At 38.5% G+C, this 16279-nt stretch overlaps 2 protein-coding genes across 2 annotated transcripts in view; both read right to left on the minus strand.

The window, feature by feature from the left end:
* LOC127413473 (matrin-3-like) overlaps positions 1 to 2109 on the minus strand; it is a 73085-nt gene extending 70976 nt beyond the window's left edge. Inside the window, exon 1 of the mRNA XM_051650658.1 lies at positions 2092 to 2109. The gene's annotated coding sequence lies outside the window, so the exon portion shown is untranslated. The remainder of the gene's footprint in view (positions 1 to 2091) is intronic.
* Positions 2110 to 2624: 515 nt separating this feature from the next.
* The window catches only part of LOC127413479 (uncharacterized), a 35539-nt gene continuing 21884 nt past the window's right edge, over positions 2625 to 16279 (minus strand). The window contains exon 3 of the mRNA XM_051650667.1: positions 2625 to 3817. Coding sequence (XP_051506627.1) covers positions 3509 to 3817 — 309 coding nt within the window. The 3' untranslated portion in view covers positions 2625 to 3508. The remainder of the gene's footprint in view (positions 3818 to 16279) is intronic.

The raw sequence follows: 16279 nt of genomic DNA on the forward strand, positions 1-16279 counted from the left end.
TGCCAGTGTGAACGCTAAGCGAACCAGGACTACATATCATTACGTATCATTTTCTTTTTTGGTCCAGACCAAGAGGACCAAGAGAAACGAACTACAAGTGTGAACACACCCTAAGACAATTAGGAACAGAAACAAATTTAATGGAAATACATTTAAGGTAAATAGGTAGAGCCTATCCTTTTTGGAACCAATCTTAGAGCATAACTGAACTTGATTTGGTATTAAAAGGTCTTCTAAAACTGACAATCCAATACGCGGCCTACAAGTGAAATACATGGGATCGCAAAGAAAGAGGGCACCGAGTTGAACAACCTGAACAAAACTTGTATCTTCATCCAAAGAAAAGTGAAAATGTACACACATTAATGGCTAGTGGTAACAGTGGTCACTGTTATGGAAATGACTATATAAGGTGGCCAAAAATGAAAGTAGGTGTAACAGCTTCACACTTGATAAGCTACGCTGAATAAAATATATATTCTTAAGGAAACAAATCATTCAAAAGCTGTTGTTTTGGAAAACTGAAATGGCATTGTTTAAAAATAATATTTCTTAGAAAACAGGCAGACGCGTCAATATTATAACTTTCTGGATGCACCAATTACAGTTGTTTGTGATTACTCCAGATTACTGCATACATATTTTTCAATTTTCATTTGTTTCTCAGGTACAATCGTCAAAATTAATAGATTTAAACACTTTTTTGTGTACACATTTTTTTCTGTGTGAATTTATAAAATGTCTCGAGTTTATCATACAGAGCAATTCGTGGAGGATTCTGCTTTTATGGCCGGTGAGTGTTCACTTCAAGAAGACACCTTTGATAGTGAGTAATGAGGTGAATTTGATGTGCTGGATGTGATATTAGATTGGGGAATCGCTAAAATGGTGAAAGGCATAGTAATCTTGCACGTTTATTATCGCTAAGATGGTCTAAATTGCTCTCCCTATTGCGAAAAATTTACATTGGTATGCTGTACTCTTCAACTGGTTCTAGAAACTTTGCCATTGCTTTTTTAGAAACCTTGTAACTCTTAGCAAAAACTTAAGGTGAAGTTTTATTACCCTTAAAGTTTACTTAGGAAAATGGCAGTTAAGGGGCTTCATGCAACACTTAAGGGAATACTAGTAAAAAATTTATATTTAAGGGAAATTGTAGGGGATTACGACGTTTTACCTATAAAGACCCTTAAGTAAAACTTAAAAGTTGTTTTCTGCAACACCATTAAATTAAAGGGAAACTTTAGGGTGATCTTAAGGGAAAATTTCACTTAAGGTGCTTTATGCAACCGGGCACAAAATGAGGGTGGAAAGAGATCATGTTTTACAAATATGACAGTTTTAAGTGCAAAAAAAAAAAAAAAAAAAAACCTTAACTACTATTTTTAGTGAACCTCAAAATAATATAAAAGGCACGTCATGACCCCCTTAAGATAATGATATAACAGTCACTTTTCATTTAGTTTCAAAGGCTTATTCTACATACAGAAATATGAATTGAAATATGAACTGCACACCATAAAGAATAACAGCTGTGCAGACGTGGCATTAACACTGAACTATCCTCAGTTTCGGAACAGATGAGGGAAAGGAAAAAAAAATATATGGGACAGCAATGAGCGAACTGACAAAAATTGAAGAAGCGTCCAACAACCTTTCTACACGAAGCTCCTTTACTAGCCTGAACATGCCATAAAGTTCAATGAACATGTAATTAATTTCTAACGATAAACAACTTAATTAAATAAATGGTTAAAGAAGAAGCTACATAACGACATTCCTCCCGCAAGGATAATTAACTTACATTAACCCCTAAAATGTGTCGAAATATTTTATTTAGGCGAATATTTCTGAAATATGAGAGAATATGTCCAAGAAAACATTCACGTTAAATACCAGATATGCACAAAGAGTAACTAAAGAAACGGCAAAGCGCTGCAGGAAGACTAAACATGCACGAGAAGGCCAAACCGAAATTCTCCAGCCTTTAGTTATTAAGTAGGTCAAACCACAACTCAAGTTTATTATAGCTTGTTCAAATAAAAGTGTATTATGTCCTATCTGTCTTTGGACTGGAGTGTTCCTACTTACATTGTTGCTTTTCTTCGCGGTTTTTGTAACTTAGTGAGCCTCGAGCTGCTGCTACTAGGACAACAGCGAACAACGTGAAGGCGGATGTGATCACGATAACATTTCTCTAACTTCCGATAAAAATTTCAAAATAAAAGTCGTTTACATGTAAAATAAAATAACAGTTCCTACGTATAAAACTCCACAGTAATCAAATCAGAATTTAAATCAACATTTATTATTACATGTAAAACAAAAAGCCTGCATGGTGGTCTAAAAACAGAGACATGACAAGGCACTGACAGTTCGCAATTACAAGTATTTCTTTTAAAGAATAAATGTAAACAGTTACTTAAATAGTGCCACAATTTAATTGAACAGAAACTGAAACAGAGATGATTAAATATGATAGGTGTGGGTGAGAAACAGATCAATATTTAAGTCATTTCTTACTATAAATCTGATTAATAGTAAAAAAAAAACAAAAAAAAACAAAAAAACAAACAAAAAACAAAAAAAACAAAAACAGGATTAATATTAATCTGCTTCTCACCCACACCTATCTTAAATACCACTTAAATTGTCAAAACAGCCTTGAGCTGAACACACTCAAAACAGTGGAGATGATTGTGGACTTTAGGAGGAACACCCCAACATTGACCCCCCTCACCAATCTAAAACGCACCGTGGCAGCAGTGGAGTAATTCAGGTTCCTGGGCACTACCATCTCACAGGACCCGAAGTGAGAGACCCACATTGACTCCATTGTGAAAAAGGCCCAGCAGAGGTTGTGCTTCCTTCACCAGTTTAGGAAGTTCAACCTGCCACAGGTGCTGCTGATACAGTTCTACTCAGCAGTCATTGAGTCTGTCCTCTGCACTTCAATAACTGTCTGGTTTGGTTCAGTTACGAAATCAGATATCAGAAGACTACAAAGGACAGTTCGGACTGCTGAGAGGATTATTGGTCGACCCCTGCCCTCCCTTCAAGAACTATACACTTCCAGAGTGAGGAAAAAGGAAAAATCACTCTGGACCCCACTCACCCTGCTCACTACCTTTCTGAAATGTTGCCATCTGGCCGACGCTTCAGAGCTCTGAGCACCAGAACTGACAGGCACAGGAACAGTCATACACATCTGGGATGGCATGAGGGTGAGTAAATAATGATATAATTGTCATTTTTGGGTGAACTATCCCTTTAATAGAACAGAAACAGAAATACACAAACTCAATTCACAAATTCTGTATTCTTACATTCTAGTATGTAAGTGTTTAAAATGAGAATATTGTACAGGAAATAAATGGGATGTGTTGGTTGGTTGGAAGAGGATAATAGTCTTTTGTATATGTGCAGTAATCACTGTAGCATATTTTTCACAGGGAACTCAATTGCTTAGTTTAAATCAAATGTTGGCTTAAACCATGTTCAATCATCGTCAAGTGCAATCTTGATTATTGTCATCCAAATCATAAACCCATTCATATATCCCATCCTGCTCTGCACAAGACTCGTGATAGCAGGCCTTACAATTGCTGCATCTGATCCACACTTCAGAAGCTTTTGGATCATCATCAGAGCCATATTTACTAAAGCAGCCCCTGCATTTGTAGGAGCATGTTGTCCTTTTATTCAGAATTGTTTTATTCTTTTGTTTTGAATTTTCATCACAAAGAAAGTTTTCTATGCTTGAATGTCTTCTGTTCCTGTCTCTTTTTGGCATGACAACAAAGTCTTTGAAGGATGCCTCTCCAATAACGGAGCTGTTCTCAGTGCTGGAATGTGCATTTTCTTCAGTGGCCGTTGTTACTTTGCAAATGGGAAACAATGCTATATGTGGCAGGAGGAAGTTCATGTTCAATCGTGGCACTTGGTGTAAACACTTCATTGGAGACAGCAAATGGATTTATTGGGAACATTCCCGTTGCACTAAACCCATCTTTGGCATTTTCCACAGTGGCAGTCTTCTTCCATGCCTCCATGAAAACAGAATGATAATGAGCTTTGGGCAACTTTATCCCTGCACATTGCTGATCCATTTTTGACGTACCTAACACCAGTTGTGCTTTAGACTCCAAAAGAGAGCTCTGTTTGCTGGCTTCAATACAGGATAGCATATAACTTCCACACTGTTTTCCTTCATAAGACTGAGGAAGTTAAGGTTGAAGACATGGCTACTTTGACCATCAAGCAGCAGTAGGTGGGGCCTGGCATCTTCCTTCGGGAGCTGTGCAATAAACATTTCCCCCCACTCAACGAGCATCTCTGCTGTTATCCAGCCATTATCTGATGCTCTCACGCACACATTTTCTGGACAACCATTCAACCACTCACTTCTCACATTGTTTCCTTTAAAAATGATAAGTGGAGGAGCATATGTACCAATGGCATTGAATGCTGCCAGCACAGTGCTGGAAGTTTCTTCCTCCTCTTCAGCTGTGGTCTCAAAGCAGGGCTCCCCTGCTTCCCCAATAAACTGGTCAGAAGAGAAGCCTTGAAGTCCTGATATGTCAGTTCCAAATCTTTAATTCCCAAAGCATTGAGGGAGGTTTCACAAGTTCTGAACTATGGTCCCAGATCCTCCTCATTGATCTTTAATGTACAAGTTGGGGATAAAGCATCTGGTTTCATTATTTTCAGACCTGGGTTTCTCTTCATAAAGCCCTCGAACCAGTAATAGTTTACCTTTTGCTTTTCTTCAGAAAACCCTCGGATGCCATTTCTTAGTAAACTCGAAAGCAAAAGACTGAACATCAGTCTACTTCAATGGGAAGCCTTTCTGTGAGAGCGAGGTGATAAGGACGGCTAACTCCCTTTCATCTTCAATAGGGATGAATATCTTTCTTCCAGATGCATGCCCAGATCCCTCAACAAGCTGTTTCACTCGCCTCTGAAGGGTCGTCTTCGGCACTGTCCTTGCAAACCTGCTCTTTATATGCTTCTATTGCAACTACATTCTATCCTCTGTCCATTGATTCATCTTGAGACCTTTTCTTCCTTTTTGCTCTCTGTCCTCTTTCTGTCTTCTTAGCAATTTTACTGACTGCTTTGGGTTATGTGCCTTTTTCTATGAAAAGTTAAAAAAAAGTCAGAATTATCTTCACACAACAGTTTACTAATGCAAAACTTCAATACATAAAACAAATCATACAGGCCACACTTGCATGGTTGGTTGTTGTTGCTACATCACACTGGGGCTGGTGACACAGCTACCATATGTATCCTAATGTAATAACGTTGCTGATTTAATACTTATTAATAATGCTGAATCTTTATATTAAATTATTATTCAATAATAATAAAATACATGTATGGCAAAGTGAGACACACATTATACATATTTGAAATAAGTTTAATTTCTTTTGCTTCAATATATTGCTCAAATCCAATCTTTATACGATTCAAGTTAATTAAACAATATTGATAACATATTTTAAAGATGTATCAGTCATAACAACTTAAATTTCATAATGGTTGCATATTGCCTGTTTACTCTACCACAGCTACAATTAGGTTCATATGAAATATCAGGTCGAATAATATTATTCATGACATACTTCTCATAGTAGAATAATGAATGATCCTAATTCATCAGAATAGCTCTGAAGTGTCCCACTTCAACTGAAAGCAAGTGTCCCATTTTATCTAGCATGTTAAGCTAAGACAAGTGGGTCGTACTTTAAACATAACCTTACACATAATTAAAAGCAATTTTGCAACATTTATTTGTAACTGACACTCCAATCATCATAATTTGAAATATAATTACAAAACGAACGATATTTTATTTTCGAATAATATTTTCGTGGAGACTTTTATATAGAGCATTACTTACCACGCGCTTGTTGTTACCGGTTATGTTGACGCATGACCACGCCCACTATGGTGATGTCAGGCGAATGAAAATATTACGATGTAGACATTGTGGTAATTATTCATTACTGTTCTGTTTTGATTGGTTCCTGATATTTAAAGGGCAACCCAGTATGAAATGTAATGCGTGACCCATATTACCCGATGTCCCCTTTAGCGGAACTCACTTTAAACATAGTCCTGCAATTCAGCGATCCGGGTTTCTGCAGCGACAAGAAATTCAGAAGGATTTACACTACACTAGCAGTCACAGACAGGGCTCACCCTTTCAGTTATAGCGCTCGTTCAAAGAGGGAGCAGTGTTTTCCTGAGGTAATGACAGAAAAACAGTATCTTAAGTTATTTACACTAAGTAATGACAAATCTAGACATGACATGTATTATAATGGGCTTGTTTCACAATTTTTACAGGTTTATTTAAATTCAGAGTTGTTAAAACATTGATAATGATCTTTAATCCTCGTTAATAAATGATTCCCTTATGAAAAATACCATGAATTTACTGTAGTAATATTGTATTAAACATGACTAGTAACCACGACTGTAGTAACCATGTTTTTTTCTTCTTTTTGGTATTAACTAATGTTTTGATACAATTAACCATGGTTTTACTACAGCATTACTGTAGTATCACACTGTAAAAAATATTCTGGAGGGTAATAAATACAACCCATGCAAATCAGTTACATTTTACTTAAGTACATTAGTCAGCAAGTGAAATATATAATATTGGGTAAATTCTATCTACACTACCTATTTGTAAACAGTAATAATTGCAACATAAAAAAGAAAGTAAAATATACCCCAAAATATTAGCCCTGCACCGCAAAGTGCGCATGCGTCAGCATCCAGGCGGGAATCACAGGATTCATCAGTTTCGGGCGGGAACGGAGAGTGTCGAGTTACTGATAAGATTTTTGTTTAACATGTTGCTGTGTATGATATCATAAATGCAAATGTTAACTTATTTAATGGTAAGATCTTTTACAAGATTTGTAGTCGGTGTGCTTCTGTGTTAGACCAGGAATTTAAGTTTGTAGCCTTCTCTACAATTTGTAGTTGGTCAACTTAGATTTAATAGTGGACTGTAGGGTCCAAAATTGGCACCTGCAAATGTGAGTAAAAATCTACATTGGTGATTAATATATATGATTATTGTCATTAGTGTGATATGCATAGCTGAAATTAGTGAAACAGCTAGTGAAGCTGCTTTAAGGAATAACGTCTTGGTTACGTACGTAACCTCGGTTCCCTGAGACGAAGGGAACGAGACATTGCGTAGTTACGCATATGGGAGTGCCTTCATACACGGCTTAGTTGAAACCTCTCTACAATAACGGCAATATTGTAATATTGGCTATAGTGTTTGAGCCCGCCTATTTTGGCGCAAAACTGTCCGCTATAAAAACAGGTGCACAAACACCATTTCCTCAGAATTTCTGACTGAGAACAAGGAGCGCATAGGTCATGCCACAAGAACTCTGAGTCTTGTAGTGCGGCTAGTGTTCACAATGTCTCGTTCCCTTCGTCTCAGGGAACCGAGACGTTCCCTTATGACTCGGTACACTTGACATTGTGTAGTTACCCATATGGGGAACATAATCCCATCACGCCGCACTACACGACATAACTTCCCAGAGAGGAAACATGGTGGCGCAGTCTTGTGGGACGGCGACCGACATGAGCATGCCGTAGTGAGTGATCCTCCTGATGGTCAGGAGGAGAGCACTCATAATGAATATATGAACTATAGTCATATAGTATGAATTAACTCCTTATGAACCCAGTCGGGAAGGGAGTATATTTATAATGAAAGTGCTTGCAACTTTATGGTAAATTATAAAAGTTGTGCAAATGATGGGGAGCCCATACTTAAAAGGAAGGGCATAAATATATATATATATATATATATATTTGGCTAATGAATAGCAAGTGCTCTAAACAGAGAGGACTTGTGAAAAAAGAGATGTTACGTCTAGGTTGTAAAACTCCGACTCGCCGTGTGACCTCAAAGGGCCCTTGCCACTTGGTGAGTAATTTAGAGCTTGAAGTGGGCAGTAACACAAGCACTTTATCTCCCGGTATGAATTCCCATAGTCGAGTGCCCCTGTCATACAGCCGGCTTTGCCGTTCCTGAGATGGAGCAACTTCTCCTGTGTTAATTGACCCAAAGTGTGGAGTTTTGCTCTAAAATCAAGAACGTACTGGATTTCATTTTTACTATTTGAAGGTCCTTCTTCCCAAGCTTCCCATATGATGTCGAGCACGCCGCACGGCCGATGCCCGTACAGTAGCTCGAATGGGGAAAACCCTGTGGAGGCTCTTGTACTGCAAATAACAGGGGATCGAGCCACTTATCCCAATTCCTGGCATCCTCGTGTTTTATTAAATCGTTCCACCAACCCATCTGTTTGTGGGTGGTAAACACTGGTGCAAATCGATTTAATACCTAACAATTCATACAGTTCGCGTAGTGATAGTGACATAAAGATAGTACCTTGATCAGTAAAGATTTCTTTTGGAATCCCCACTCGGGAGAATATTCTGAAGAGTGCCTCCACAGCACTACATGCTGAGGTGTTGCGCAGGGGCACTGCTTCTGAATATCGCGTTGCATAGTCCACCAGAACTAATACAAAGCAATGCCCACGTGCAGTCTGTTCTAATGGCCCGACGAGGTCCTTGCCGATTCTTTCGAAGGGGACCTCGATTAGTGGCAGAGGGCGCAAGGGTGCTTTTGGGGTGGCCGGTGGGTTCACCAACTGACATTTCCAGCACGCCGTACACCACTTGCGAATTTCTCCGTGAATGCTCGGCCAAAAATCCTCTGCCAGCTGGACGGCCTCTTCCAACGACACCCACAAGGAAGCCGGGCGATGAAACTGCTCCAGTACCACCAGGTCGATGATGTCTACGGTGCCGCAGGTCCCCTCAGCCAGCAACCATTTCTGGCAAGCATCCCGGAGCTGTTGGGTGAAAGCAAACGGGCGGCCGTGTCTCCCAAATCTCAGGGATCGGAACTGCTGGCATTTTTTTCCAGACTACGACCGACCTGCTGCAGGATGGTTTTCTTCAGATCCGGCTAGTTAAGGAGGCTGGTGGTGGGAAGTTGTTGGGCCGCAAGCTGCGCCTCCCCGGAGAGTAGCGGCAACAAGCGGGCCACCCATTGGTCGGGTGGCCACTTCCACACCTCTTCGGTCTTCTCAAATAAGTCGAGATGGGCCTCCGGGTAGTCATTGAGCCCCAGCTTCATCAGGGTGACAGGGGGTCGAAGTGCCAGCCCCCTTCTCTCGACCAGGCTCCGAAATACCTGCTGGTCCTCGACTTGGGCCTGGAGCAAGAGTTGGAACCGCTGTTCCTGCTCCAGGCGTAACTCGATGAGGGCTTGGTGCTGTGTCTGCTGGATGCTGGCGAGGGATTTGATGACTTCGCCCAGCAGTGAAGTTTCGATTACGGCGTGGTCCTCTAAAGTCCCGGGTTACTTAAAAGACTGCAGTCTTCATCTCATGTGTACATGATTTTAAACATTTAAAAAATAAACATCAAAAGTACCATTAATTTCCTAAAAGGTAAAACTTTTTAATAACTAAATAGTTATTGAGCCTTTTATTCAGTAACAATTATTACCATAATGCACATACAGACTTGTTGACGCATGCTCCAAAAATATTAATAGATGCGATAATGTCAAGGTTAAAGTACAGAGAACGTGACACAGGAGGGCTCGAGGGAAGCTTTTAAAGCAGTTTATGGTCCATCAAATTGGTAAAGGGAAATCAGCTCTGGCATTGCCAAAGGTGAATGCTGAGCTGTATGCTCTACAGGGAGTAGACCTGAGCAGTCTGCACCTCATTATTGCAGGGCTCACTGCCAGTCTGTTGTTTTTCAGTGTAAACAAATGTATAAATAATTAAAAGCTGTGCTTGTGACCTGCACCGAGCGGGATTCGAACTGGTTTCCCCGGCATGGGAGGCGGGTGCACTAACATGGAGGCTAAAGGCTACAGCCTGTAGTGTCAGTAGCTAGTGTGCCTCTTGAGGCCAGGGGAGTTACACTCATCCCCCTACACCTCACTCCCATCCGGGTCACGGCACCACTGTAACCGGTCCTGCTCGACCTGCTCCGAGCGGGATTTGAACCATATCTCCGGCATGGGAGGTGGGAGGCTAAAGGCTACAGCCTCTAGTGTTATTTGCTAGTGCGTCTCTTGAGGCCAGGAGAGTGAGGTTTACACACTGCACAGCTAATTACCAGCTGGCTCCCGTTACACTTGCTTATCTGAACAAGATAGCCACATAGTTTGAAAATCTTAATGTAAGTGATAGAGGATAGAGAGAGGAAGATATTGAAGACTCTTAGAGGGTGAAATCTAAAGGAAAATGGCAGGATGTGTATAGTATTATTATAGTATTATTATGTGTATGTATTGTTTTTACAGCTGTTTCTGCTCAAGATCACATGAAAAATTCCAGAGCATGATTATCTATTTAGTCTACTGTGCATATGGGGAAAATAAGATGTCTCCTATACGTATCCTATATACAGTATCTGTCAATGTACACGAAAGTAAATACGGCCATGTGGAGAAGAGTGTAAGGGGGTTCAGTGGAAAGGAGGAGGCGAGAACCGGCTTAATAATATAAATAATAATTTAATAAACAATTTAAACAAAACACACAACCAAAAACACACAGTTCAGCTGCCTGCAATTCTCTCTCTTCCGAACTGTCGTCCCCGGCCGCCTTTATCCCTCGCGCGCCCCATCAGGCTAATTGGGGACCGGGTGTGTCTCATTCCAGCCTGGCCCCGCCCTCCTCGGCTCTACAAAGAGGTTTACTCTTCTCATAATTACAGATTTCCCACTGTGGAGTCCAAAAATACAATTCGACTTTATTATGAAAATGCGAAAGTTACATGTTGTCTGTCTATCTATCTATCTATCTATCTATCTATCTATCTATCTATCCTCTTATTAATAGAACATATAAGTATTAATTTTGACTGATTATGATAATTGATTTTGATGCTAAGCTCACTCAAAAACTCTCAAAACTCTTTGGCTGAACTTAATTTGATCATGGACAGTGGTTCCACATATTTTATTAAATTAAAATTACCCTGTAGTTTCAACTTGAATACTTCAAGTAGAGAAAACTTAACTGAATTTAGTAAACCCAACAAAATATAACATGTCAAAATAACTCAAATTAAACCCTTTTAGAGATATGCTAGCTAGCAATAAGAAATGTTAGCATGCTAAAAGCATGCTGGTGGGAAGTACTACGGAGTGTAACTTGGTCACTTTGCTATGTTTAGCACAAAAATTCCTCAATGGATAAAGCAATATATAGAATACTCAGATTTTATTGGTCCTCAACCTAGGATCATGCTCCACTCTTCAACATAATGGTAACCCCCAAATCTACAATATAACAGAATGTCTTCTAAATCTCAACAAAACATTACACACTAACAAGTCTCCCCCCTTTATATTCATCGTGTACAGACACATTAAATAACAATTAATTTTAACAATAGACCTTTTCACAGACTGTGATGAAACGTTTCCGCCTTATTTATCAGCGTAACTCTCACAATTTTTTTATATTACACATTTTTTAAATACTGAGTGAAAATTTATAACATTATGCTTTGTGATATATTTCCCTGGAATTATAAAAAAAAAAAAGAATTGCCACAGCTGCGAGGGGGTTTCTATTACAGCTGCTGAGAAAGTGACAGTAAATTTGACATCTTCTCCCATCTTAATCCATCACTCTCTATTTTTTTCCTCTTCTGGAAAGTCTATGGGATTAAAATCCCGTCAAAAGTATTGTGGTCACGGATCCAAAAATAATAAGCATGAATCAAAAAATAAGCGCAGATAAAAAAATAAAAAAAATAAGCACAAAAATAAATAAAAAGCACTGATCAAAATAATAAGCACAGATCAAAATAATAAGTGCAGATCAAAAAACAAAAAGCATGAATCAAAAATATATAAACACATTTAAAATATGCTGCAAAAAAAAAAAAAAAAAAGAATTGCAAACAAAATCATGTTTTCCTTGGTTATATTACTGTTTTTTGTGCTCCCTAACAATTTTGCTCATATTTAAATTTTTTGTACGCTTACACTGCATTTTTCTTTGCTTTTGTTTCCAAGTTCTGCGCTTGGTTTCCAGAACTTGCGAGTAGAGTTTCATGTAAATCAGGGGGTGTTTTGTGTCCCCATTGGTCCACTAGTTCTCGATGGACAGCTCCTCCTCTAGCCAATCATTCGAAGAGGGGTGGTGACGTCACTTCAATGTGACTCTGATGGCTGCTGCTCAATCGCACGATGGTAGATGAAGATGGATAACCGTCAGTTGGAAAGTCCTGGACAATCACAGGTAATTGAAATAACTATATTATTTGTGGTTGATAGATACGCTGCTTGTGTCTGTTTTGAGTATATTCTGCCAGCTCTAGGAAACAATGTGTTGACCGAGTAGGCCATTATCATAGTCTGTTAACACGTGTATTGAGTCAAATGTTTTTAAATGTTGTTAAAATTTGCTTCAAATGTTATTGAATTTGTATACTCAGTGTTATGGAAATGTTTGTAAATGTTTTGGATATGTATGCTAAAATGTTGCCTGTATCTTTAGAGACGGTCCCTAAATTTGCGAACGTGAATAAAGAACATCCAACGTCAAACCAACTTCATTACATTATTTATTGACGTGGGGACGTTTGGTCACTTGTTTCTGATTTCGCTGCAGTATCATGGAAAAACCAACGATGCCAACGTAGGATCAGTACAACGGCACATTCACCAACATGGAAAAGCGGATCAATTTGGGTTCTGAACTCGTGACTCCACTGGTACAGCTAATAAAAACATGCATCAAACATCCACACCAACCCAGCCATGTTTTTTTTAGATAGGCAACCAAGGAAGTCTTAAATAATACCTAAACTAAAAACTCTGCTAACTAAATTCCGCTGACTTGATACATGCGTTAACGGACTATGATAATGGGCTACTCCGACAACACATTGTTTCCTAGAGCTGGCAGAAAATACTCAAAACAGACACAAGCAGCGTATCTATCAATCACAAATAATATAGTTATTTTCAATTACCTGCCAACTGATGGTTATCCATCTTCATCTACCATCGTGCGATTGAGCAGCAGCCGACGGAGTCGAATTGGAGTGACGTCACTTCCCCTCTTCGAATGATTGGCTAGAGGAGGAGCTGTCGATCAAGAACTAGTGGACCAATGGGGATGCAAAATGCCCCCTGATTTACATGAAACTCTACTCACTAGTTTTGGAAAACCAAGCGCAGAACTTGGAAACAAAAGTAAAGAAAAACACAGTATAAGCGTACAAAAAATTAAAATATGAACAAAATTGTCAGAGAGTACAAAGAAACTGTAATTTAACCAAGGAAAACATGATTTTGTTTGCAATTCTTATGACTTTGCTTTCATTTTTCTGTTGTTTTTTTGCAGCATATATTAAATGTGTTTATATATTTTTGATTCATGCTTGTTATTTTTTGATCTGTGCTAATTATTTTGATTTGCGCTTTTTATTTATTTTTGCGCTTATTATTTTTTATTCATGCTTATTATTTTCATTCACGCTTTTTATTTTTGGATCCGTGACCGCAATACTTTTGACAGGATTTTGATCCCATAGATTAGCAACATAATTGATTTTGATACATTATTATTTTTTGTGCAGTGGCAGATTTAAACAAACAAACAAACAAACAAACAAACAAAAACACACTCAGGTCCTTAGAGGACAAAACTGCCGTAAAAATATTATATATTAATATTATTTTCCACTTTCACTGACTTTGATTTTTTTAACCAACATCAGTTCTGATCATAACTAACAAATATTCATTCATTTTCAGGATTTTAACCCTTTAAATGCCAGTTTGTTTACATAATGCCACTGTGGTTTTTCACACACACACACACACACACACACACAATACACACTCTGACATCCATATCAACAATTTTAGCTGCATCATTTATTCAGCTGGCCTGCAATGCTTTATATTACAGCAAACAGAAAATAGGAAAAAAGCATGTATTTTTTCCATAGGCTAAACATGAGAAAATGGCACCATCTGGTGGAAATTATAAAAAATTTCAATTTTGAAGCCAGGGCTCCGGAATGAAAGCATAGTATCACAGAATTCATGATTTTATTCTTTAATGGCACTGGGATCAAATATTGCTGTTTTAATGGGTTTCAATGGGGACATTTTTGTCCTGAAGGTCCTGAGTATAACTATTTTGTGTACACAGTGTATTATAGATGTATTATAGGAACTGAGGTTGAAATATCAAAATTCCCTCAAAAATACACACCTTTTGCAAAATGTATGCTTTTGGCATTAACACAGCCAAAATGATCGAAAAAATGAAAATGAAAAAGACAAAAATGTCCCGAAGGTCGAACGAGGGTTAAAGGTGCTGTAGCCTAAGCGATTTTTTCATGGAAAAGTATGCAAAAAATGTTTCTACTTCCTTAAATATATTAATGAAATAAGTGTCCTTAGATATCTCACCGGTCTCAGTGACAGCTGTCCACGCACGAAAGCCAGAACTTGAAACGACACTTAATGCTCAAGCAAGCCTAATTTTAACTGCAGCATGACTGTTTTGTGAAATGACATTCAAAAATCATAAATTTTCATATAAATCTACCAAGGAGGTCTATAATACCTGAAAAAATCTAGCTAATATTTGCGATTTAAATGTTGCTTGCAATAAATTTCGTTTCGTCAGGGTACACGGTTATGCAGCGTTCCATTAAAGTTGGATGTGGGATATTCCTATTTGATATCTCCGACCATAAATGCATTCCATTCCCCGATATTCAAAACTGCAATGCTCCCATTCGCTTAGCAGGGGTTTGAATCTCATTAGAGATGTCTCCTAGCAACCCAACTGATAAACAATGCTGCAGCTGCTAGCATTTGTGCTTCAGGTGTACGATTTTCAAAAGAGATTGTTTTATACACCTGTTTCTGCAGGCGTATAAACAAACTTTAATATCATGTAATGTGGAAACGAACGCATTTATTAATACTACTTAATAAAGTTAATGTTTATCACTTACTTTGTCTATCTCTACATGTTTGTGACATCATGCCCCTGCATCTCGGCGAAATCGGAGTTGAGAATACTGAGGATTCGGACATACTACTCCATTGGCATACTACATACTGTAGTAGAGAAGTATGGCTATTCAGACGCACAATGACAGTGTTTACAATTTTCATGGAATCAACCTAAATATTTAGTATTTTTATTATTTAGTATAGGACAAAGTATTTTTATATTGGAAATATTACACACTTCACATTTATATTACACAAAAGAAATGGTGACTCTCTGAAATGGTTTGAAACCTGCTGGAAAAACTACATTTGTGCATCTAGATGCCCTATGTACAGTATCTCTTGCTTTGTTAAACTACTGAAGCAGAACATATTGCCCTACTGTTGCACACTGCTCAGCTTCCTCAGTCTGTAGCCGCACCAGCCATGAACTCCCATTTCTTACGGGCCAAAAAAAAAATCATAATCTCTGTTCACAAACAAGCAAATTCAAGGCAATTCCTGTGGGGCAACTAGGCATGAAATTTACCTGGGAAAAAAGGGGAAAAGTTTCAAAAGAAAAAGCTCTCAAAAGTCACCAGTGTTCCGGGATTTAGAAAGGAAACATGCAACAGCTTTTCAGTGAAGCAGAACCCAAAATTGCTGCCACATTGCAGCTTTCTAACAGTAGTTTGCCATAAGATGGCCCTGCACGAGCCAAGCAAAGCCTGCAAACATACAACACTCCCCACTACACTTCAGTAATGTCTTGATCATGCTGGTACATCCAGTCTATACATTAGCTGGCTGTATTAGAGGGAGAGCTCATTAATTTACATGAGCATTAGCTTTGGGTCTTACACACACAGAGGTAGGATCAACATCACTCATTCTAAGGACTTCATTCTTAATTATGTGTGCCTGTGCACTGGGGAACTACAGTGCCAATCACACAAGCAAGACTAAACAGATCCCTGAAGAGTGACAGGAGAGAAACAGTGGTATAAGTTGGACTTAACCACCAGAGACCCAATCATTGATATTAATTATATATTTCCTTTTCCCCCTTGAAAATGTTTTAGGAAATCACCTGTAATAGAAATGATGTTTATGCATCATGCATTTTTTTTAGTGCAAAGGGAAAAATGGGTTATCAAGGTTGCTAAATTTCACTATTTTTATAATTTAGTACACAAGCACACATGCTTTTACTTTCTTATA

The sequence above is a fragment of the Myxocyprinus asiaticus genome, chromosome 22, assembly GCF_019703515.2.
Source record: "Myxocyprinus asiaticus isolate MX2 ecotype Aquarium Trade chromosome 22, UBuf_Myxa_2, whole genome shotgun sequence".
Lineage (NCBI taxonomy): Eukaryota > Metazoa > Chordata > Actinopteri > Cypriniformes > Catostomidae > Myxocyprinus > Myxocyprinus asiaticus.